The sequence below is a fragment of the Ostrea edulis genome, chromosome 8 (genome assembly GCF_947568905.1).
Source record: "Ostrea edulis chromosome 8, xbOstEdul1.1, whole genome shotgun sequence".
Classification (NCBI taxonomy): domain Eukaryota; kingdom Metazoa; phylum Mollusca; class Bivalvia; order Ostreida; family Ostreidae; genus Ostrea; species Ostrea edulis.
The window spans coordinates 13,661,036-13,686,500 of NC_079171.1; the positions used below are offsets into that span (position 1 = coordinate 13,661,036).

The following is a 25,465-nucleotide window of genomic DNA, read 5'->3' on the forward strand; positions in this document are numbered from 1 at the left end:
TTCTCCCTCAAGATATTGCTTGGAAGTTTCATGGTAAGGAAAGAATTAAACTAAATCTCCACGTTTTGTTTTATGTTAAATCCGAACCACAGCAGAGGGCATACCCGACCAATTAATCCATCACTGAAAACGACACACAAAGAACTCTCCTCTGTCAGTCAAGTGTAAAATCAATATTTCTTTCCTCTCATTCAAAAATGAGAAGAGAAAAAAAACTATGGCACGTGCCAGACTCTAATTTCTCTCATGCTTTACAAAAATTGGATTCCTTGAAGTTCATTGAATGAATATGGAGATTTTCTTAGACAGGTGTGAATTTCAATGCTGGTCAATTAACCAAACCAGTCCAGCATTCCTTGTCCAACCAACTGCTCGATTCTCCACTGGGACAAGGGATCTTCCAAGGTTGTCCACCAAAGTGAGAAAATGATCCACCCCCCTTATATTCACAATTGCAGGTGCTTGCCTGAGTAATAGGTGTCAGGTCAATGACAGCAGGACCCCTCAAACACGAAAGAACAAAAGATCAGGAGACCTCTTCGAAAAGTTAGGCAAGAGTGCCTTAAAACATACAGAGATTCCTCACAATGTCTGTTTACACTGCTCTCCTCCCGAGCATGCTGGGACAAACACACAGAAGATATAGCCGACTATAGCTGTCAGCAGCTATAAATAGATCTGCCGTAACATTGCCAGCAATACACAATTTTATGTGAATTCCTCACAATTAGATTTCTCACAGGTGCAAGATGGACTGAGGAGGTTTTGCTTACATACAGCACTGCATAAAATTCAAGTGCTATAGAAATCAAATGATAACAAATTGAAAAAAATTCTCATATCATGAAATTTCATTTTCTTACCAAACAAAAGTTTCTGCATAATGATTTTTGAATTAGTCGAAGAAATATCCAGTATTTATATATTGTCTATATTGTACTCATTAACACTCATGATCAATTAAGTCAGTGCGATAAAAGATTTTTTTACTAAAAAAGTTTCAAAGACAAGGTTTACCATTCATTTATTGACCTCATCAATAATACCATATTCATCCTAGCTGCAATAATGTAGCCTAGCTCTCCAATTCTTTTTTTTTTTCAGAATAAAAAAAAGTCAGATAGGGCTACATTACTGCAGCTATATTCATCCTAATGAATGTCATGGGTGCTTACAAGAAAGTTGAAGGGGATGGGGGCTATACATATAGAACTTTGTTTTGAAATATTTCCAGTCAAATGTTTTACTTTAACAAACATTGAAATAGATATCAAAATGTAAATGAAACTTTATTGTTAAACTTTCCTTTACAATAATAGGTCTTACTGACTCTTATCTATTGAATATTAATTTTTAAATTGTCAGATGGGGACCCAGATTAGAATAGGTCCACGTCCTCAGTACCCTTTGCTTGTCGTACGATGCATGCGGACTAAATGGGGTGGTCTTTGGATAAGACCATGAAAACTGAGGCCCAGTGTCACAGCAGGTGGGGCACGATAAAGATTCCTCCCTGCTCAAAGAAACTAACGACCAGGTGCTCTGAAGAATGATCACATTCCATTGGTCCAGGCTTCTTATGTAACAGCTAGCTGTTATAATATACATCATTTTAAATTCTGATGCAACTTGTGAATCAGGCCATATCAAATTAGAGAAGAAATATTTCCAATGACAAACAAAATCTCAAATATCTTCCAAAGCATTCATCTTCCCATCCGAAAACAGGATGTGAAATATGTATATATGTCAGACCTTAAATTTGATGCTCCAGTACCTCTTTGAAAATGTCCACAATTTTGATTTTACATGGATATCTTACCTGTAAACTTTTCAAAAGACTGGACAACTGACAAAAGTACTTTAGAGACATTCTGTATGGAACAAATATGTAAATTTAATGGAACTACCATATTATCAAAGAATCTGCAGGTCAATACGATTTTTCTAAAAATCCCAAATCAAATCAAAACTCATAAAATAAAAATGCTTTCCATTGACCTTTGTTGAAGGTCATAGTCATTTTTAATGTCATGATTCCTGACCATCTACCAGTTAAAATTCAACATATTATCAGAATGTGTCAAGAAGGAGAAAACTGGGTACATCATCTTCACTTTTTTTTTTTTTTTTTTAATGAAGGTGACCTTGTCTACAAACTGGATAACCTGGTATATAAATGATGGTCAAAGGTCAAACTGACAGCTGTCTCAAAGTCAGACTAGAAAAGTGAAATCCAGTTGCAACAGACAAGTGGTATGTCAGACTTCTTACTGTCCCTGTGAATATCTATCAGTCTGGCTGCAGGGTTAAAATCCATCTGCCTCACCCCCTCCGGCAATCAGACTCATATTCACTTGCAACTCGAAGGTGCATCTTTTAGTACGTGAATTTTCTTGGTAAACATTAATGCACATAAGCACTGATGGTTAATATAATAATCCACAACAGGCGGTAATACAAGAAATAATGACTGACATAGCATCATGTACTGTTTTGAGAGACCAACATTTCAAACACTTTACTTTTTCTACTCATGTGGATCATGCAGGAAATTAATCATTAATAATGAAAAGCCTCAAATCAAGAAACATTTAGCAATTATTACAAGTTCAAGGAATATAATAGTTCTCAACTCTAATAAATGCTCACAAGCAATCCATTGCAGACCATTGAAAAGATCATTAGAATGCAATGCAAATCAGAAATTCGGTGCACATGTACATGCAGCAATGAAAACAGTTACAGTCTATCTTTTAAATTGTGAAAATCACTAAAACGTTTCTATTCCGTTAATTCCAAACTAGGTTTGAGGTTTATACTAAAATAAACGAACACTTACCAACAGTATAGTTTGTAATTAAAACTCCTTATTAATTAAATCCAAGTCCACGATCCACATTATCTAAATCCCAATCGTATCCTAATACACACGCCTTGCACACTGAAAGGGGCACTTTAACACTATAGGATATGGTCTATGGTTCCCGATTGAATTTTTTTGTGTAAAAACTTATCTGTCATCATCATGGGGCCCTCTGACGGGTGAATTCAATGAAACGACCTTCAAAATACTCATACCCTAAACAACTACCACACCGCTTAATTTTTACAATCAGTACTGTCTACAAAAAATCATTTAACTTGCGCATAGTATTACAATATTTACAAATGCAAATAAAGGACATAATATATTCTTAATTGTAAAACACCTATGAGCAAACCTCCATGACAAGTATCATAGGTAGCATAGCATTTTTACCGGACAGTGTTCAGTAAACACACAATTGCAGCCTATGCATTTTGCTGTTTCATTCGTTAAAATTGAACTTTGTCACATGCAGGTGCTTTAATGGTACAAATGTTTGCTGATCGAGGATTCAACCACTCTCCATGCACTCACAGACAAACGAATGTGTCCGCGTTTTGCAGGTCAACGAGATCGATGCAATTACATTTCTTTACTTTCGATCATTAATATGTCAGTTTTGTCACTCTGGGTCCTAATTATGAAGCTGCACTTTCTAATATTCATCACTTTCCTAATTTTGAAACATTCTATCAAAGAGATCAATTCAATTTGATGCCGAGTTTTGAACTCGCAGTGAATTTTCCAGCTTGAAGATAAAAAAAAGAATTCAGTTCTCAGACAAGTCACCCAGTGAGAAAGAGCACAGTATATTCAACAGGACCTGATGGCACTCAATAGCACCTCTTCCTTGATTAACATTCTGACCAAATTTTTGTCCATTGGAGTTTAATTAATATATATATTATGGACACTTACGCATAAAAGTTAACCAATATAGTAATTTTAAAATCGAAAGCAAACTGTATCGAGCCCCTGCAACAATTTCAAGGTGACCTCCATCTCACTATCTCTTCCCAAATTAAATACAGGAGAATGTTTGACCTTCAAAGAATCACCTTGTACCGTCTCCTTATCATCAAATACAGGGAGAGATGTACAAGGATACAAGGTCTCTGCACGACATTTTTTTTTTTAACAATACTTCTTCATAACTATTCCAAAAACTGCCTTCTTGTCCAATTTCTTCTTTAAAATTAAAAAACCCAACCTACTGCAAAGAAATAATGTTCTCTTTCAAACTTCCAGTTTAATTAAAGCAATAAATTTGAACATTAAATCTAAAAGTGAATCTTGAAGTCTCTTTAAACTGATCAATTTTCAATAAAACTCCTCTGAGTTTTACTTATATCGATTAAATCCAAATACATACCCCTTCAAAAATAAAGCAATATATCTAAGAAAAAATCATAACATGGGGGAGAGGACAATGGAAGCCCCTCTCTGCAAGCAAGCCAAATCTCATTACAAAAACATGACATTTTATGGTGCTACGGTATCCAATCTCTTTTTATTTAGGTAAGACTTTCACCTGTATTAACAAAGCCCGTAACAATCAATATAAGTTCTCAAGATCAACTTTTATAAATAAATCTAAACGCAAACACTTCATAAATCATTATTTTCCTGAATTCCAGATTCCTTACACACATCGCTTTGATATTTCCCCTTCGGAGCCCCCCTTTGATTGTAAGGTTCTGCATGAGTGACCATCAGGTATGTACAGAGACATATTGACATCATGTGACCTTTCCCTCTCCTATAATTATAGCTTACCTGTATCATCTTACATTACTTGGTGTAATAAAATCTCTCAATCTCTCAATCTCTCTCTCTCTCTCTCTCTCTCTCTCTCGGGAGGTGAAGAAATGTATAAATATATATATATATATTCAATAATATCTATAATAATATAATATATAAATATAATTAATGTTCCTTGTTACAATCAAAGTTTTTGAAAACTACCACTACCAAGTCATGGTTTTGCCAACAAAAATTCTTTTGAAGCAAACAGAAATAGACCAATTCCATGTACTATTTCATTGTTAGGGCCAGTCTAAATACAAAGTATGGCCTACTGGATGATTAGACCGACATCCGTAATGCTTCAAGTTTTAAAATCAGTAAGATTCATAAATCCCATTTCTAAAATTTCCTTAACTTTTCACACAACCATCAGCTACATGTATGTACAACATGATCCCACAACAAAACCCCATCGGTCTCCATTATGTCATCTCCAGCTAATCTTGTTTCATCAGTAGTATCTTCACCAGACACTCAATAAAGCTAACACATCTGGTTAGAATTTCAGCATTGTGACAGTTCTCCACCTTGTTCAATCAGGGTACCGGTGACACTCCTGTCATCATCTCTGCTCCATGTCCACACCTGGACATTGCGTGCAGCTGGTCCTTAAGGTGATGGTCTCCGGTTTCAATAGGATACTTTTCACACAGAGAAAAGTGAAATGCATTTGTTTATGAAATAATTATACAAATTTTCAACCCTATCAGTTTAATGTATATATATATATATATATATATATATATATATATATATATATACATTAAATTTTGTTTACACTTGTTCATTAAGGTATATATCACAAAGCCAAAGCATTCTATCCAAGGGACATTAACTTAGACAGCCCAGCATCATATACAAATACAATACCATAGACTGCTATATGTCATTAGACACCAATTGAAATTTTAATTAGAATATAAGATCAGATCGAGTATTATCTGCAAAGTACTATTTCACATATTTTTGTAGCCAAGCATAACTGTCATATGCTTGCAATATACGAGAATTAAGTATATACTTCTTTTATATTAAGTCTAGTATACATGTACTTTTTATAGGTAATTTCTGTAAGGGGCGTTCCTAATACTTCTACTTACTGGGCATATATATAAAAGTGGCTGTGTTTCCGCTAACCTAACCCACCCTACATTATACAATCCATTCAAATTCTTTTAGCCTATATTGTTCACGAGATTTTTTAATAAACATTGTTTTGGAGTTGACAGTTGAACTTAAGGATGAATGCATCATCGAAAACCACAAGTTATTGGTTTGTGATATAGAATGAAACAACATAACACGTGGTTTGCAACGATGGGAGGAATGCTACACCAGAGAAATTTTGTATGGCTGAAAAATGGAAGATATGTACCACAATATTTTGAAATTGAAAACTTTCAAATTTTACTTTACTTAGTCAAAAAAATGCAGTTTTAGTAGAAAGCAATCTGAAAAAAAATCTAAAAACCCTGCTTGACTTGAACCCATGATCAGCAGTCGACATGCTAACCTACTGAGCTACTCAGCTAGAGGCAACGGTATTTGAAATGAATAGACAAATATTGCTGATATTTATATTTTCATTCATGTTTTAAAAGGTAGTCAGCCATAATGAGGATGTAGAGTACCTCATTGATTTAGAAGTAATTGATATCAAAGCATATATAGTTGAATAGCGAGAAATACCGTAAAGTCCCTCGTGTTCAATAGGTTAATATGTATAGATAGTACTAGTATCTGACCACAATGCTTCTTTAGGTAATCTGAAAACAGCTAGAGTCTGAGGAAAAATTATAAATTAATGCCAACTGTTTGTTTTGAACATATTTTCTTGATCAAATCAAAAGGATTCCCATGGGGACAAGTTCTAACAACTTACACAAGACCCTCTCATACCGATCTACCCAGGTTAAATTGTCTTGGATGTTAGGAGAAACACAACAATATTTTGGGTCTTAAAAAGATATTTCGTTTCAAATCTTTAAGAGTAATTCTTAATTATCTAGTGAGTTCAGGGTTAATTGTCTTGGATGTTAGGAGAAACACAACAATATTTTGGGTCTTAAAAAGATATTTCGTTTCAAATCTTTAAGAGTAATTCTTAATTATCTAGTGAGTTCAGGGTAATTAACATGGCAAAATAATGACTGTACAAAAATTATCTCACAGAAATTGAAAAAAATCTACAATTCACTTATCACAAATATGAAAATGATTCCATTTTTCCAACTTCGAGGGTATAAACACTTAGTGTCAGAGATTATACACTGCTTTGAAACTGAGAATGTAAATTTAGAGGCTTAGGACAGTTGGGTGTTCATTCAATTGATAGAGCCCAGTCCTTTAACTTTCTGATGATAACACCTACTTAGTACCTACAAATGATTTCCTGATCACATAATTGACGGCATTAGTAGATTATAAGACTCTGCGTACAAAGTATAGCCCGGAGAGAAATGTTTTTAAAAGTCCGCAATGAATACACATAGGACAAAGCGCTTACATTAAATTTACTATCAAATATCATTTAGGCCAATGATACAGGGTGTTTATCTTTGACAACTGTACTTAACATTTTGGCCTCAGGTGCATTATACAAAGTAGATATAATTAGCAATTATCTAAATACCTTGATTATACGGGGAGGAGGGGGGCATCAAGTGTTCAAAGAAGATTTCGCAAAATTCACTGAAAAGGCCCCTAAAAACTCTATAAATGAAACAATAAGAATTGAAATGAAGCAAGCAATGCAGCTGACCAAGTTATATGACAAAATCTGAGGAATTGTTTTGGTTTATTAACTCTGCAGCTATAAAATCTCATTAAAGTCTGGGTGGCCAACTTTCATGAACTGCTCATATTATAGTTTTGTTGGTATTTTATTTCATGGGTATGTTTCCTCTAAGTTCACTGTCTATAAATCATATATTTCAATGGACGTTAGTAAGCCTGCAAAGTTAGGGAAAATTTACCCCCCAAAAACAGTATTACATAGACTTCCTATAAAAATGTTCTACACTTGAAAAAATAAATATATTACTGAAATTAAAAAAACAGAAAAACCAACAAAGTTTAGTCTGCACTCCGGTTATTGTACATGCACTTACAATGTCCCAAGTGTATATAAATATTATGAAAGATTTGTAAGAGCATTAGTGTGTATAGATATTAAGGATATCAATGATAAGCCCTACACAATTAAAAAGAACTGTCTCGGACTAGAGGTGTTCATTGTTGTTCATTTCTAATAGCCACCATGCAGTCAAAGCTGATTATAGTGCAGGCCCGGAACAGACTAATCTATAAACTCGGAAACACTTCCACGAACTTTGGGTTTAGAAACCATTACTACAACTCTTACAACACACGTCAAGAACGAAATGCAAGAGAGACATTTAGATGTACATCACAAGTTTGGATTCTAATAAATTTTTTCCTCAAATTACCAATTATCAGTTTTTATCTTCCCTGAACTAAATGCACTGCATATAGTACTATACAACAATAATTGAAATAGAATTTTAGCTATGCTTCAATTTTATCATTATTATCAACAAGATAGGCAATTAAGTCCCACATCAATGTAGAAATTTCTTCAGTTTTATAATAATTAAATTTTTTTGTTTTTTTGTTCTAGCTTAACTGTTACAGACTCCCTGCTCGCCCATGACACCCCCCCCCCCCCTCCCCACCAATACAGAGACTCCCCTCATCTTAAAATGAATGCAGGAGAGCGTTCCAACATGCATTATTGATTCCTCCTTACCTGAGAATCTAAGACATTCTGCCAGAAATTAATGTTCTTGGCTCTCAGGTCCGAGAGACTCTTGGACCATCGCAAGGGATTGTTCCGATCCATCGTCAATCACCCGCGCTGTTTAGACCCAAAGTTTGATTTCACATACCGTGTCAACAAACGCTCGTCAATGGAATGATATGTACACAATTAAAGTAAGAACTTTCTTGCAGTTCACTTCCGTAAGTCTTGAATTCAAACAATATGTGTGTTGACTTTTTCTAACAACAGACTCCAGTACACATTATCCTCTATATATACACACACACACTGTAAATGAAGTGTATAGCTTTAATCTCGCTCAATAATTGACAGTCCATTTAAAAAGCTGTGTCCAACTTGCAACGCCTTGCATGTAGATGAACTATTAATTTTTTCTTTAACACATATATATTCCAATCGTGCACGGCTAATGGAAACCCCCCTTTTCAGCTGGATTGTCAGGTTGCTACAATGCAGCAACTTAGAAACATGCAAGGATCGATACTGCAAATCCCTTTCAATCTTTTCGAGGGTCACGAAAAAATTCTCAATGCTGAAGACTTTGTGACATGAAATTCCTTCTACCTAGGGGATTGAAAATGTTTAAACTCTATCCAGTATCACCCTTTACACCTATATCTCTCAATCGCCATGTGTCATCTAAATGGAATCTATTCAATAGTCATAGACTTGTTATTTATCTAAAACTGAGAGTAAGACTCTTTAATCAGATACCTTTTAATCCTGGGGGCTATTTGTAACCTATTGTTTCTGTAACAAGACAAAATTTCACACATACGTGTTATGATTATACCGGTCAGTACCAGAGCACTACGTGAAAACTTGTGCAGTAATCGAAATAAACAATCACTCGGAAATTTAAGTCATTATTTGGCTGGATTTAAATCCCTCTCAGATTCAGTGGCAGATCCTTTGCAGTTGTCCTGTAGCACAGCATAGAGGAAATCTCCGTAGTAGAAATTATGTAATTTATTGAAGCTGTCCTCGTTAAAATGCTATAACGCGGTTATGCTTTTCTTCTCCAATGTCTCACCTTTCAACAGGTACATGTAAACAAACGACAAAAAAAAAATTCCTTAATAGATTAAGTTTCCGCTTTTCTAACAGGTTGAGTAATAAACAGTCACAGATTTAAGACAACAATCACTAGAAATATTTCTTGTCTCTTCCTATTCAGCAGATAAAATCACAAGTCCTTTCTTGTTATGCGGAAAACTTATTTCTGAATTCTCTTCTTTTTTTTTTTAAAGTTTCTCTGTAGAAAGAGACTAATCCATTCGTACAGTGTTTGATCCCACTAAGGGTAAATGCTCTTTATATTTAAATTAAGGTTTAGTCTTTGATGTACAATTGCCAATCAAATCACCTGAAGTTAGTGACAAATAAAGTCAAAGGTTATTGTACAGCTTATTTTCTACAATCGTTTGAGTTCATAGGTTTTTCAAAATTCTCACTTGTTCTGACTGTCCAGATAAAATGAAGAAATCAATGATTTATATCTTCAAATACTGAGTAAAGGATTCTCCATTCATACAGACATTGATGTTTTTCAGAAACTCTTTCCACACAGAAACTTCTTACATCACACTCAAAGTAAACACACCACTTGAACAAGTGTTCTTCACTGTCTCCATCAATTTGCTGCAGTGTTCAGGTTCATGAAATCAAATCATGTAACAGAATAACCCCTGACACGTGTTTGTCCAGGTATTTGACCCTCCGAGGAGTCCCTCCTTCAGCTGTAGATCTTTTATCAATATAATACACTACACAGAGAGTATACAACTTGCCTCACCCCTGCCTGCTGTCTAACAGGGGTGAAGCATTTTTGGAATATACATGTACTGGGGGGGCCCTGAAGGTGTCTGCCTTCTGCGTCTTGTGGATGTGATACACATTTTTTCTCCTGGGGCCCCCTCTGGGTTACCCACATTCCTGGTTGTCTGTGGAATATCTACTATACCGTCATTTATCATATTTGTAACGAGGATTGACAGGCAGAAAAGTTACTGGCCAATAACGCAAAGGTTTGTTCACCTAGTCTGGTAAACTCTCTTTTTAGTGGTCATAGTGGACATTGATTACAGAATTAAAACCAGCACCATGCATGGTCAATATTTACTGGTACAGATTAAACATTCTTTTACTTGGATCAGAAAGAATCCAAAAAACTCCTCTGAACAACAACAGAATTTTTTTTACTATCTTCATCGAAATAAACATGTACTGTAAAAAAAAAAATATTAAATTCTATTGTATTTTTAAGCAAAATATCACATGAACCTTTAAGAGTAAATAAGTTTACAGTACTTTACAATATGTTCATTTACAACATTATGTGATTATGCTATTTTCTCAAACCCTGTCTTAGAGCCCCTCCATAATATATTCAAATCAGCCTGGCTTGCCATGTAATTTTAATTGTTTTTCTCCTAAATAAGCTGATAGTGGAGCTCTGAATTAGAGACATTTTATCACTAAGCTTCAGGGTCATGACAGTGTTTTTCTGATACAGCCCAGACACTTAGCACAATTAGCATCCAAATCACAGACCCACCCAAGCTTTTAAGTGACTTGGAATTAAGAAATTATCGTCACCTGATAATGGGACTGGTAAATGACAGGCAAATTTCTGCAACCACAGCACAATTACTTCTGTGTCCAAAAACTTTTTACCAATCAATTGTACATGAATTCAAGATTTCATTCCAAAAGCTGTGTATGTTATTTTAAACTAATTAATTAAATTACAATTCTTGTTTTATTTTGCATGCCTCAATAGAATTTTAGAAATTTAACCTTGACTTTGATATGTAAAAGTCAATATACTTTACCTTGATGTGTAATAAATAATGAATATATTGACCTTGAAATGTAAAATGATTTGTAGCAATCAATATGCTTAAGATTTAAACTTTTAATTTACCAAGTTTGACATTAAAAAGGTTAAAGATTAAAGTTTGAGGACAGATAAACCAAAAACTCTCTGCCCTCGATCACCTATCTCAGGGCCACTACACACCATGTGTCATCAACACTGCACACCTTTGTTATTTGCACTCATCAGTTATAAAAACACATTTCAAAATTTCAGTACACTTTGAAGCATGCAACAATAGAAACAATAGTTATTCATTACTTTAAATAAGAGAATAGTTTTCATGCAAGAAGAGAACACCATCACAAAAGTAGTGACCATGTGTGATCTCGGGGAAAACGAGACGATCCAGAGATGTTACACAGTTAAATATCACCATGGTTACAAATATATCACAATACACTGGGATACAAGGCTGGGAGACATCATGAAATTAAAGAAATTTATAAAATGTTCTCTGATTTTCAAAATTTAACTTTTATCTTTTCTCAAACATCTCTCTACTTTAAGAGTAATTTGTATGGAGAGTAATGATTTTTTTTCCCCCCGTATCTTTCTGTTATATAGGAGAGATTTCACGGACCTAAATCTCATGACATCGCAGCCAGCGGGGGGGATAAGTTACCACATCATGCACAATAAGTCTTACCTTCACTTTCTGAGGTTTTTTCACAAAGCCCTTCATAATGAATTAAAATACATCGACTTAAAAGCAGTTTGTCACAGTCAAAGGGAGACAACTCAAATAAAACTCTATTCAAGATATATATCTACTATGCAGATGTGGAAGCCCTTGTACGTGACTGCATTCATCTCCCAGTAAAGTATTTAAATCACCATTGTTTTCATTTATTTGTGAAGTGCAAACACAGGTACACTGATTGTGTATTCAAAGAACAAAAAAAGCTGACTAAAAGCTTTATCTTACCCTCTAAATTTTTTTTATCTTTGAGCTTGAAATATGAATGCATTTCTCTCTCCAAATGCGTAGTTTTAAGAATGTATTGGCACGCTATATCTTTTTTAAAGTTACATTTCAAATTGATATAGTAATTCTGAAACTGTTCCATGTGATTGTGAAAGTCGTGGTCACTTTATTTACACGTTACTATGACAACACTACTCACATCCTCCTGGTCCATTTCTGGCTCCATTTCTTTGAATTTGTCCAGTAATTTCTGACTTTTACGGTTTGTGGATGGACTCAACTCCGACTTCCTGTGTTTAAAAAAAATACTAATCAGCTCTCCATAGAAAACAGTATTCCTGTATATACTATTTACCTATCATTACTGGCTTAAAGAGTATAAAACTAAATAAGTTTTATTTTCTGGCGACAACAATTACAGACAGTACTCATTAACACGTGTATACAGACAGTACTCATTAACACGTGTTAAATGTAGTATATCCTCCACTACTGCCGTTTTGTTTGTTTTGTAAAATGTACACTAAAATGATCCCATTTTCTGAAGTTTTTCCCAAAAGCACAATAAGTGATTTCTTAAGCAAAAAAAGTTAATATATATCTTATTTAATAAAAGGATTAAGCAACTGACAGAACCTATAAATACCCTCTCCTCACATCTCAGAACCTATAAATACCCTCTCCTCACATCTCAGAACCTATAAATATCCTCTCCTCACATCTCAGAACCTATAAATATCCTTTCCTCACATCTCAAAACCTATAAATACCCTCTCCTCACATTTCAAAACCTATAAATACCCTCTCCTCACATCTCAAAACCTATTAATACCCTCTCCTCACATCTCAGAACCTATAAATACCCTCTCCTCACATCTCAGAACCTATAAATACCCTCTCCTCACATCTTAGAACCTATAAATACCCTCTCCTCACATCTCAGAACCTATAAATACCCTCTCCTCACATCTCAAATTCTAGAAATACCCTCTCCTCACATCTCAGAACCTAGAAATACCCTCTCCTCACATCTCAAAACCTATAAATACCCTCTCCTCACATCTCAAAACCTAAAAATATCCTCTCCTCACCATCTCAGAACCTATAAATACCCTCTCTTCACATCTCAAGGTAGCAAAAGTGGTGTCCATAACTCACAAATTTTTTATTTCTAACAACTTACGAGTTTGTGTTTTTGGACGGTTTTCCTGTGATATTCTCTAGACTCGTTAACACTGAGTTGCGCTCGCTCCTGAGTTGCTCAAGTTGTCGGATAGCCTGATCTCGTTCTTCTACTGCTTTGACATTTTCTCTCAGCATGAGATCTCTCTCGTTGAGAGCCAACTCGAGACTGAGTTGTAGTGCCTGGGTGGGCTTTTTCTCTTCTCCATCAGGGGAAAGGTTTCCTACAAATGAGATTTCAAAATCAATACTTTTAATTTCAAATACATTCCATATAAAATATCCAGTATAAAATCATTGTGCTCCTCTCTTTAAAAAGGAGTAAGCTCCCTTACTTAAAATTGCAACACTACACCCAAGGTGCTTTGCCAGCTAAAACACAAATATAAATATCAGGAACTGTGCATGCCATTGTACACACAAGATAAATGTACACTTAACTTAAAAGAATATTTATACTTTTAGAAGTCAAATGTTCATGAATAAGTACATGGCTTTGTTTGCGAAAATGCTACTGTCACACAAACATATGAACGTCAAAATTAATCCCCCTTCCTGTAAACAAAAGGCGATGACAACGAACAAGCGATCAATCCCACAACTCCTATAAGCAATACAAAATAGAAAGTTGTGCAAACACAGACCCCCGGACACACCAGAAGTGGGATCAGGCATCCCGGACGAGCAAGCATTCCCCGCCATCCGGCCACAACCCGACACGAGCCCCACATCCCAACCAGACAAACGAAGACACCCGCAGCCAAAACCAGTGCACCATGCAAGAACGGTAACAACTCGCACATCAATAATTTCAACAATTCATCACACAACAGACATCTGTTTGTACTTTTAAAGTAAGTAACCAAATTACACATTCACCGCAAATTTCTTAAAAATAAATTTGCCTTTGTGAATGCAATTTAGTTTATATCAATGAGTTCCCCCCTCCCAATAACAATTTAATTTAAAATAAGCTCATGGTCGACCATAACTGAATCCTTAAGTAAACTAAAATTAAACAAAACTTTTTGAAAATCCAGAACCCTTTATTTTGTAAATTATAGGTTAAGATTGACACACGTTGATCTACAGAAATGAGATAATTCTCCCTCTGAAAAAAAATAACAAAAAGTAAAATCCCCATACATGCACTTATCTCAAAATCTGTGTTGGAAAAAAAAGAATAGGCAAACAATTTAGACACTAATGTCAACCAATGTCAAACGGTCCCTGGTGCGTTCCCATTAAGATAACACAATCAAAACCACCTAATTAAGATATTATACAAACCTGCATGGTTAGAGGGAGGTGACTGTGCAAAAAACTTTTAGCAATGAGTGTGCAAAATATTTCACATTAATTAACACTAACAATTAATTTTCACTCACAGATCTACAGGCATTAAACAAAATACTGCAATATGTTTTCTTTTTCTTATTCATGAAAACTTTATTTTTACACACATGCATGAGGTTGACCTTACTCAAAAATTATAATGTTCTCCTGAATAATTTAAACTGTTATATAAATTGGATGAACAAAGTGAATGTTCATGAAAAATCATGTCTCTCTCGATAAATCCCAAACAAAGCAAAATAAGTGTGATTTACATAGGGGACGCTGCTGGATCATGCAACTCATCATGCATGCAAGACAAAAAATATCATATCACAGTCTGAGAAAAAAATACTCCATAGCAAATATTGCAATTGTTCTTACCCCCCCCCCCAAAAAAAATACACACACACAAAAACCAAAACAGACAGTTATAAAACTTATTCCTTTGTGTGCACAATTTGCTAATTAATGAGATGCATTCAAAGAATTTTTATTCCTAGTATCCAATTGTTTTCTTGGGGTATATTCCAGTGCATTCACTCTATGTAAAAACTCTGTATATATACTTTATACAATCTCCAAAAAAATGAACTGAGAATAATTGTGTACCATTATAAATATGGCAAACAGATTAATTTCTTAACCCCCCCCCCCCCCCCCCCCCCCCCCCAATCTCCTGAGTCACTTCATCTCTTCCTGTCCATACAAACCTGAAGCTACAAAACACACGGATCTGCGAAATCGAGATGATTCATTCACTATAAAGAAAAGCTTATACCCACCAAAAAATAACAAAACGTTCAATCGACTTGGATTTCACCATCAGCGTTCCAATTCAATACCTTTACCCAAAGGAAACGAAATCGACACTGACAAGCACCTTGTAAAGCCGTACAAGACGACACAGATCCAGTGAGAGGATTTTCTCACACTTTTCTCTCACAATTCCTCTGAACCATTTAAATGCATTTAGATTTACAGATAATTCCCAATACTGCATTGTGTCTTATCAAAAGCAAACAAGACTAATTTTTTGAAAGATGACATCAGGCCCCGTTATCAAACCAATAAAAGGTTGTGTTTCACTGAATGTTCAGGTACAAAGCTTGCAGAATTTTCATTTTAAAAGATTTTCAAATTAGCTGTAATGATCACATTTACATGTGTGTTGATTTCTTTTTATGAATATATTCTGGTAAAATAAAATTAAACTTCAGGATCGATCATCGCAGACTGTGAAGCAACACCACCACCCCACCCCCACATGTGGCCTTGATCTATGACCTTGAGACAACCAGAACTCTCTTTTCTCATTTAGTATCATTTATACTGCACCTGAAGGGAATATGTTTTATGTGGTGACATGTGCCAGCTGTACAGTGTAACGTAGCTATAGATTGTTCCTAGTCCGTAATGCTCAACACAAACAGGTAGTAGTTACTTTTTCTCCGCAACAAGAGTTCAACCAAGAGGTCAACAATGACCAATCAAAACCAAACAAACATGAAAGATAAAAAAAAAATATCTCCCCACCTGTACTGACCTCAAACTCGTAGCCATGGAAAGCCAGAAACTTTTTTTTTGGATGGAAGGGGGGGGGGGGCACACAGTTACACAAATTTTTGTGCCTTTGAACATACATGCACCTGGACAGGTGTACACCACAGGAACACCAATACAGACCCCAAACCACAAAGACAGCCCAAAAACTATTGGAGGTGGAAATGAGTCAGACTGACTGTGTATCAGTGTCTCTCCGTCTGTGACCAGAAATAGCTGGGAGTAGTGGTGTGACTATAGTCATGTCAAACAGTGCAAAACAACCATAAAAATACACAGTTCTTCAAATATTAATGTCACACTGCAGAGAGAATCGTTAACGGGACAGACCAGTGGTTAGATAGACACCTAATTATTATTCATGATTAAATGTAGACGAATTCATTTCTCCATTTTAGTTTAGGAGTTATATCGCAGCGAATCAAGCAAGTTATAATACATGTACATATTACATTTTCTCTGTATTAATCACTTTTCATATATGACTTGAGGGTTATAAACAGTCATGAGCAACGAATGGGTAATTTTACCACATGTCACAAAATTTCACTTTTTCTTTATCGTTTTTTTTTTTAAAAATTTAGATTTGATGTCCATTTTGTAAATGAAACACCTAGCTCTCTATACTGGTAGACAAGCACTGCCATGCAACCTGAATCCACCATCACAATCTAAGTGGAAGAAATAAACTTCCGTAATGAATATCCCCATCTTCACAAAAATAGCTGTGGCAGGAATTCAACATTATGTTACCCCCAATTCTAGCTCCTTTCATATCAAGCTCATTCTATGGAAATTTGGTCATGTATATGCAGATTTCTCAAAATTAGCCTAGACCCATTTCAATATGTTATCATAGATATGGATGATATGCCTCTCAAATAAGTAAATTAGGTCATCGTAATTGCTTGTGTGGAGATAGCAGAGAATGCTGACCCGATAAAGAGTGACAATCTGTACGTTTTCAAGCATAATTTGGTTCCCTCCAAACAAGTTCCTTTGGTGCTACAGACGCTGCGATCCTGTCTCACTTTACCTCCAATCTGTTTCTGTCAATATTTTTTTAAAATCTTCTTATCCATGCTATCAGTAGAAATTGACATTTAATATATTACTATGCCTTAAATCCGCAACTCAGTAAAAATTTCTGGAGGTAGAAAAAGTGAGAGAATCCTGTTGCACATGTCATTTAGCCCTTGGCACCGTCTTTTTCTCATGCACATAACTCTATAGTTTGCCAATACTGGGCTCTGAAATTTAAATCACTGTATGTTTTTTTCTGTAAACTGAGCATATCTCCATCAATTGCTTTTCTTTCTGAACATCAAATTACTAAAAGATGTATATATCTACCCCTAAAAAAAAAAAAAATAAAAAAATAACCGATCATCTCCACAATACAGAGAGAGGAGACTGCATTCAGAGACATGTTTATACCAGCTAGCCTCCACCATTCTGTAATAGAGCAGTCTTTATCTGTCTCTGTGTCTGTTTCATCTCTAAAGGTCTGCTTCTTTCCCTTATCTGACATCTCTTACACACAAACAAGAGCCCAGTGTACTTAACAGAGAGCAAACAATCACCAGCTTTTGTCTGTCCAGGTAGGAAGAAGACAGAATATACTGGCCCGGGTTCGTAATTTATCTCTACAAGGAAAATGTTATCTACTTTGATTTCAGAACACTCTGATACAGACATTCAGGTGCACAGAATTATGCTGCATGCGTGGAGGAAAATTAAAATTCCACGGCTCGACCCTTTGTATTACAGCATATTACATATATATATATAGAAAGACAGTTTGTGAATTTGAGATTTCAGTGCATTCCAGAATTGTCGAACATTATAGTAGCTCCAGATTTCTTCTCCCCCCCCCCCCCCCCCCCCCCATCTTTTTTTTAGATGGCTACATTACCTGGTACCGGTATGTAGGTTTAGGATTTAGAGATTTTATGATAGTTTAACATGGATGTTGATACAATTCATTGTTTTTTTTATAAATATCACTTGATCCTTGAAAAATTCCTAGGAATGGTCATCAAACTTTTGTTTAACACCCATCCACAATGAATTGAAGAGGGGAGGGAGGGCCATTGTTCTCAGGAGCTCTCCCTTACTAATTATGCTAACTTTCTTTGTTTTTCTAAATGTCAAAATCATAAGCATTATATAAACGATCCTCGCTGTGTAAAAGAGATTTCATTTTACCAAAGTTCTATATTTAAAAAAAAAAACTTACCAACTTCCACTATTTAACCAAATCTCAAGAAAAACTTATAAGATGCTTCGAGCCTCCAGATTTCCCGATCTTAAACACATGTTAAGGAAGCATGACACTGATGAAAGGAATCGAGATAATTCAAAAGAAAACGAGGTGAAAGAACTTATCTGCATTTTCCCTGATTTTATTGCAATGGCACTTCTTCTAAAAATAAACTGAAAACTAAAACTAATATATCATGTACAAAAATATAAGTCATTTTCTCTTCTATCAGGCTCCATAGATCCGCTTACCTCTGTCTGCTCATAAAGCCCTACAAATCCTCTTACTTGACATCTTTATACCTATATGCACTGCAGCATTCAGAAAAAAAAAAGGGGGGGGGGGTGCTAGAAGATTCTGTAGAGTACAGCAGCTTAAAACGTTTTACTTCAGGGAGACGTGTCACAGTGACCGTGTTCTCTATCAACTGTATCAGAATACCTGCTATCAATATGCTAAATAAAAAATTCAACAACAAAAATACCATTTTCATCAACTTTTACTATCATGTCTTAGATTATCTTTAATCTATAGTCTTGCTACTGTTCATATAGTCACTATGTTAAGCTCAATTGAGTATTATTCCAGGGTTGTTGTTGTTTTTGTTTTGTTTTTTTTTTTTTTTTTTGTTTTTTTACATATTTTAGTGGGTTTTTTTTTTATATACAGCTTCTTAATCCCTAGATGTAGCTTGTAAAATATATTTTAATGAACAAGCCAGGTGTAAATTTCCACACACCGTACTGAAGGCAGGGGTGGTGGGGGGGTGGGGGGGGGGGGGTGTGTGTGTTAAATAACATGACATCACAATAGCATCGTCTCTTTACATGCAAAGAAAAAAATAATAATGTTTGTTCCTTAAAACATATATGTCACGATTTAATGTATCGTGGCATCAGGATATAAACCCGTCAGATAAAACATGTAAAATATCATGGGGGGGAGGGGGGGGTGTATCAATTCTGTTCAATTCATTGTTGATATCCTCCTGCAGAACAACCCCTACTTGGTACTTCTCCTCAAACCATGCACTCAAAACTGACCCCCAATAAACCAGGAGACAAATCTGTGTCTGATTTAGATATTGTACATGTACTTTTTAAAATATACTGTTGCAATCAATGTGTTTACTTTCCTAAGAGTCATTTCGAATTTTATTTGAAATCAGCATTTTCTAAACAAGCATATATAGACTTCATATACTAACAGTATATGTAAATTAGTAGCCCAATTCCGATTATAGCAAACAGTGCAAATTTTGCAGTATTTAGAAGGTTGCATGAATTTAGTTAGTAATCAAATGATGTATTCAATTAATTAATTACCAGCTTATTTTGATACTAGATGTTCTATCTCTGTTTACTATCAGCAGTGTAATAAAATCATCTCTGGAACTGTTTACAATCATTTACGAGTTGGAACATCAGATAGCACACTGCATATTTAATCATACAATGCCTGACCTGCAATTAATGACATGCATTAATTAGAGATTGCATCTTAATTGTCCCTAGAATTGGCAACAGCAGACTTTAACAATTTAAGTAGGTCTGAATTTACTACCATTTACAAACCCTTATTTAAGGAAGCAGATAGTTGTATTGGTCTTTCTGCCTTTTCAAATGTATTGAAATGTTTTCCATGTTTGCATGCAAGGGCATTATTAGTCCCTACCAATCAATACCCTATCCGTGTCGCTGGCTGAAATCAAACACTCTTAAAATGTTCCACCCTTCACATCACTTCTAAACTTTTTTTAACACAGACTTAATTTGAACTGTTGAAATTACAATTTTAAATGCAATAGTTGCATAAAGTATACCGAAAATTATCATGAATTGTGCGCAGTTTTTTTCAGGAATTCTATCCCAGAAAGTGGGAATTTTTGCACGTTAAATTCATGTATTGCAATATCCTCTGATCGAGTCTCTTAAATGTCAATACTACCAGCATCCGACTGTTATCACATATAACTAGTAGCTCTAAGTGTATAATGATTATCACAGTACATAATATAAATAAAATAATTGTATAACACCTTCTAGTTATCACGGTACACAATATACATACAATAAATTAACTTAGCATAAGATGGACCATTATAGTTTTCTAAGCATCCAGGATTTACATTTTCTCCAAAGACTTTCAATGCAATATCTGATTTATTCTATGTAATATCTGATTTATTCTATGTAATATCATTACATCCCACAGTAGAAAGCGACAGGAGATATTTCAAAAGTGAACAGAATGAAAAGCGTAAAATCAATCTAGTACAACTTTTTCCTGTGGTAGGACTGATACCTGGGTACAGGAATATGAATTGCACTGGTGACAATATCCTTATTATAGTCAATGAACTGAAAGTAATTATAGTATTCAGCCTGTGTGAAATGGCTACCAGAAAGGGTTTAATCGCGGACCTGGAGCGAATAAAGTTTTACACAATGTGTCCATCTGAATGATAAGGAACTCCAGTCCACCAAAAAAAAAAAAAGCATCAAATTCAAATACAACCTTCTCTCACTCCTTTTCCCCAAAATTAAAAATAAATCTTTATCGCATCATTTATAACAATCAAAAACCCCTTGACACAGTAACATTTAAAACATACATCAACCCCTTACCTGCACTGAAAACGTCAACAGTAATCCACTTGGATCTGGTGCTCAATTTAAAAACAAACAAATTTAAACTTCACAAACAGGTCCAGGTTTAGTTCCTTGTAAACCTTTGCCACAACAATTAATGTACGCTTTCTTCAGAAGAAAAAAAAAAAAAAAAAGAATCCTAATCCCAGATTTCCAAAAGTGTCAGCTCAATAAAAAGGACTTTTTCTTAGATTCTTCTACCTGTCTGTTGTGAAGATTTGAAAGTTACGCGTCTCTGACCCAGATTTACCTGTGTGTAGATTTCACAGAGTCCCACAGTGTACATTATACTATCACCTAGACAAGAGTGAGGCTACGCTGGGGACCATTTCAAAAGTTTACATACCACAATGTAAAATGTGAAAGCATCTCAAAAGCAATGTTCTTGATCAATGAACACAAGTGGCATTGATACATGTCATTATGATTATCAGTATTTCATATTGTACACATTCAGCAGGACAAGCTACGGGAAATCTCAGACCAATCATCGCTGTATAGACATCACAATATCAAAGCTTTACTTCTTTAAAAATGATCAACTCAGGTTGGAAACTGTTTTTAATGGGCTTTTGTCAGTGACATATCATACCATTCTAAATTTGTTTTTTAAATTCAATAGAATAGAAATTTATTTTCCAAACACACACTGTCAGTTAATTTTATTGATACTTGTAAGCAGTAAATGGATTTGTTTCAATACATCATGCCTATATATTGGTATTTTCAATGGACCTATACCGTGTACATACCAATATTACCTATATCACACAGTTCTAGAATCAGTCTGCTTACAGTGAGGATATCAGTATACAGTTCTACTATCAGTCTGCTTGCAGTGAGGATATCAGTATACAGTTCCACTATCAGTCTGCTTACAGTGAGGATATCAGTATCATACAGTTCTACTATCAGTCTGCTTACAGTGAGGATATTAGTATACAGTTCTACTATCAGTCTGCTTACAGTGAGGATATCAGTATCATAGTAATCATACAGCTCTACTATCAGTCTGCTTGCAGTGAGGATATCAGTATACAGTTCTACAATCAGTCTGCTTACAGTGAGGATATCAGTATACAGTTCTACTATCAGTCTGCTTGCAGTGAGGATATCAGTATCATACAGTTCTACTATCAGTCTGCTTACAGTGAGGATATCAGTATACAGTTCTACTATCAGTCTGCTTACAGTGAGGATATCAGTATCATACAGTTCTACTATCAGTCTGTTTACAGTGAGGATATCAGTATACAGTTCTACAATCAGTCTGCTTACAGTGAGGATATCAGTATACAGTTCTACTATCAGTCTGCTTACAGTGAGGATATCAGTATACGGTTCTACTATCAGTCTGCTTACAGTGAGGATATCAGTATCATACAGCTCTACTATCAGTCTGCTTACAGTGAGGATATCAGTATACAGTTCTACTATCAGTCTGCTTACAGTGAGGATGTCATCAGTACCATACAGTTCTATTATCAGTCTGCTTGCAGTGAGAACTTCACCAGCCTGCCTATGACACAACTTGTACTTTCAGAATAAAAGTAAACCACAATACACTGTATTTTACATCACTAATAAAAAAATATTTTCCATCCAAACTCATACAACTAATTATTCATTTAAAATTTCAGAATTTAAATTGTTTATAAAATCTGCCAATGGGAGTTCTTACTCTGGTACCAACCACATCATATTGTCAAATCTCTCCATGATAAATCTGTTTTTCTCCTCAAAATATATTCATCAAGTTGACAATACCAGAGAATAGGCTATCATGGTAGCAATAAACGCCCATCATAATCGATCACCCACTCAGCGCTTGATGCACGACTTATAAAATCAAGTGACCAATGGACAAAAATAATACATAAAAAGCACTGATTTTGGTTAACATGCGAATGTGATGCATTGGTTTGGTCAACAAATGGTTAAATGTATTATGCAGACATAATGGATCAATGTTACTTTACGAACACATCTACATGAACAATAAGATTGACCCCATCTACATGAACAAATCAGAACAATAAGACTGACCACATGCACAATGGGCTTCAAATTGGGCACTAAAAATTGAAATCAAGACAGCGATTTTTTTCCTTATATAACTGGTACCGATAAACGGTACCATTCCCAATGCCAAAAACTGTTGATTTTTCCCAATTTTGAGACTAAAAATTCCCAACTTACTTTCCGAAAAATAGACCGTTGACATCGTAATTTACTTAGTCTGAAACGTTGTACAAGTTAACTAAAATGTTCACTTCTGGTATTAAATGGAAAGTACAGATCATGGCAGTGCGCATGTTTTGTAGAGCTACAGCGATTCTTAAACAATCCAACAGCGATTCCTTATGTCTCACAACAGCAAATATTACCGTAAAAAGTTTGTAAAGAGATGAATAGTTCTTGTTTTGTTCTCTTTTTTTCTTTTCTTTTAGTTAAAATCATTTGCTGAAACATTTGTAGAAAATTTCCAATTTGTTCGATTTTGACGCTATTTTTCCCAATCGAATGGGTACCGGTACCAGTACCAGTGGGTAGAAAAAAATCGCTGCAAGACTATTCATTTTTCTGAAACAGAAACCAATAGCAAGACTCATCAAGAGGGTCAATTGAGGGTAAATTCATATACAAAGTCTGATATTTCAGAGTGAAGCAATTCAAGTCCTGTTTCTGATGTGAAAAGGGCATTCGATCCACAGACTCTGGTATGCAAGAACAATGTTCCCCATTCCAATGTGAGAAATATTCAAAGAAGTTTGATCTCCCTACGCACTCCCTATACAGCTAAAATGTGAGGAGGATCTAAGATCCAACATTAAATATATTGGCACCAATTCATGGAGTACCTGTTATTTCTTACGATACAGAAACTATGTGGAAAGGTTTATGAAGTTTTGGGTCATTGGTGATCTTGGATTGTAGTTACTAAATTTTCTTTCTCTTTTTTTTCTGGACATATCAATTCCTCCTTTTTGTTGTGAAAGTCCTTTATATGGATTAAATAAGTAGATGTATTCTACACTAATTAATCATTATGTACCCCATTTCTAAGATATTTGACTGTGGCAAAAAAAAAACCCAAACTTTCCCATATTCAGAAATTCATAAACTCTTTCTTATTGGTACTTTATAATTACTAATAGATTTAAAATAAAAATTTCAAAATTCTGACATCATATAATTCAGATGAGTTGGTGATACAGTGTAATATGTATTCAACTGCATATGCTAATAAATTTCCTGGTAAAATTATTAGTTTATAGACTACATCAATAAAATTAAAGTTTTAAACTGCTCATCAGATTAATGCAAGGGAGGTAAATCCTGCATCTGCATCTAACGGATTAAAACAAAATTTGCTTAAACTTCAGAAAGAACACAACAACACACAATATCTGGTTTAAATCATTCAGTGTTTACTTTTTGTTTCCAGTGTAACTTACAAAAGTCCAGCTCTGTGCAGGTAGCGCGTAAAACTCAAAACTATCACAAGATGAAGTTTGAAACTTTCACCAATACAATACGTTGAGGAAGTTTAGTGCAAATAAACAAGTTTTGAAAGTCACATCACAGATAAAGAATGAATCTGGTATTCCGTTTAAAACCAACGTAGAACTTACCTGGATTGTCTAGTAGAAAGCCAGTCAGCAGGTGTGGAGAAACTTTCTCCAAACAAGAGCAGAAGTCGTGAAAAGCACCTAACCCCCTTTTCCCCAAAATGTCCAACAAGACTTCTGTCCGTTCTCTTCGGTCACTAACTTCGAGCACCTGACGCTCCTCGGATGTAGATATAACCTCTTTAGCTACCAGATGGGGTAAAATCTTATTCGTGTCCAAATCACGGACGAGGGAAGCTTTGTGACGGGTTAGGAGTCTCGAGACTCCTTGTTTCCCCGCCATCTTGAAAGTTTTGATTGGAAATCTATATTTGCGATTAAATTTGCTAACAAACTAACAAAACGAAAAACTGCATTAATTATTCCACTTAAAATTAACATACTATAAAAATGTTACTTTTAATTCAAGCAATCTTTTCTCTCCCTTAAACCAAATATGGTGTCTTTTATTAAATAGTGATTAAATATATTAATTATATTTCTCAATCCCACTGGCGCCCCATGCGAAGTTGTGGACGCTACACGGAGCGACACCTAGAAAGTAAACCGTGTT

General features: G+C 35.0%; 1 protein-coding gene across 21 annotated transcripts in view; it reads right to left on the reverse strand.

Moving 5' to 3' along the window:
• Nucleotides 1–25,214, reverse strand: part of LOC125660681 (tight junction protein ZO-1-like) — a 74,862-nt gene extending 49,648 nt beyond the window's left edge. For 16 of the 21 annotated variants that reach the window (XR_008797909.1, XM_056146946.1, XM_056146945.1 and 13 more), the window contains exons 1-4: nt 24,916–25,214; nt 13,470–13,692; nt 12,486–12,576; nt 12,008–12,037 (exon numbers count right to left, since the gene is read on the reverse strand). Coding sequence is in view for 20 of the 21 variants with exons in the window: in XM_056146946.1 (XP_056002921.1) it covers nt 12,008–12,037; nt 12,486–12,576; nt 13,470–13,692; nt 24,916–25,195 (624 nt within the window). In the remaining variant the exon portion in view is untranslated. The other 5 variants (XM_056146947.1, XM_056146942.1, XM_056146932.1 and 2 more) reach the window with 4 other exon arrangements.
• Between the last annotated feature and the right edge of the window lie 251 nt (nt 25,215–25,465).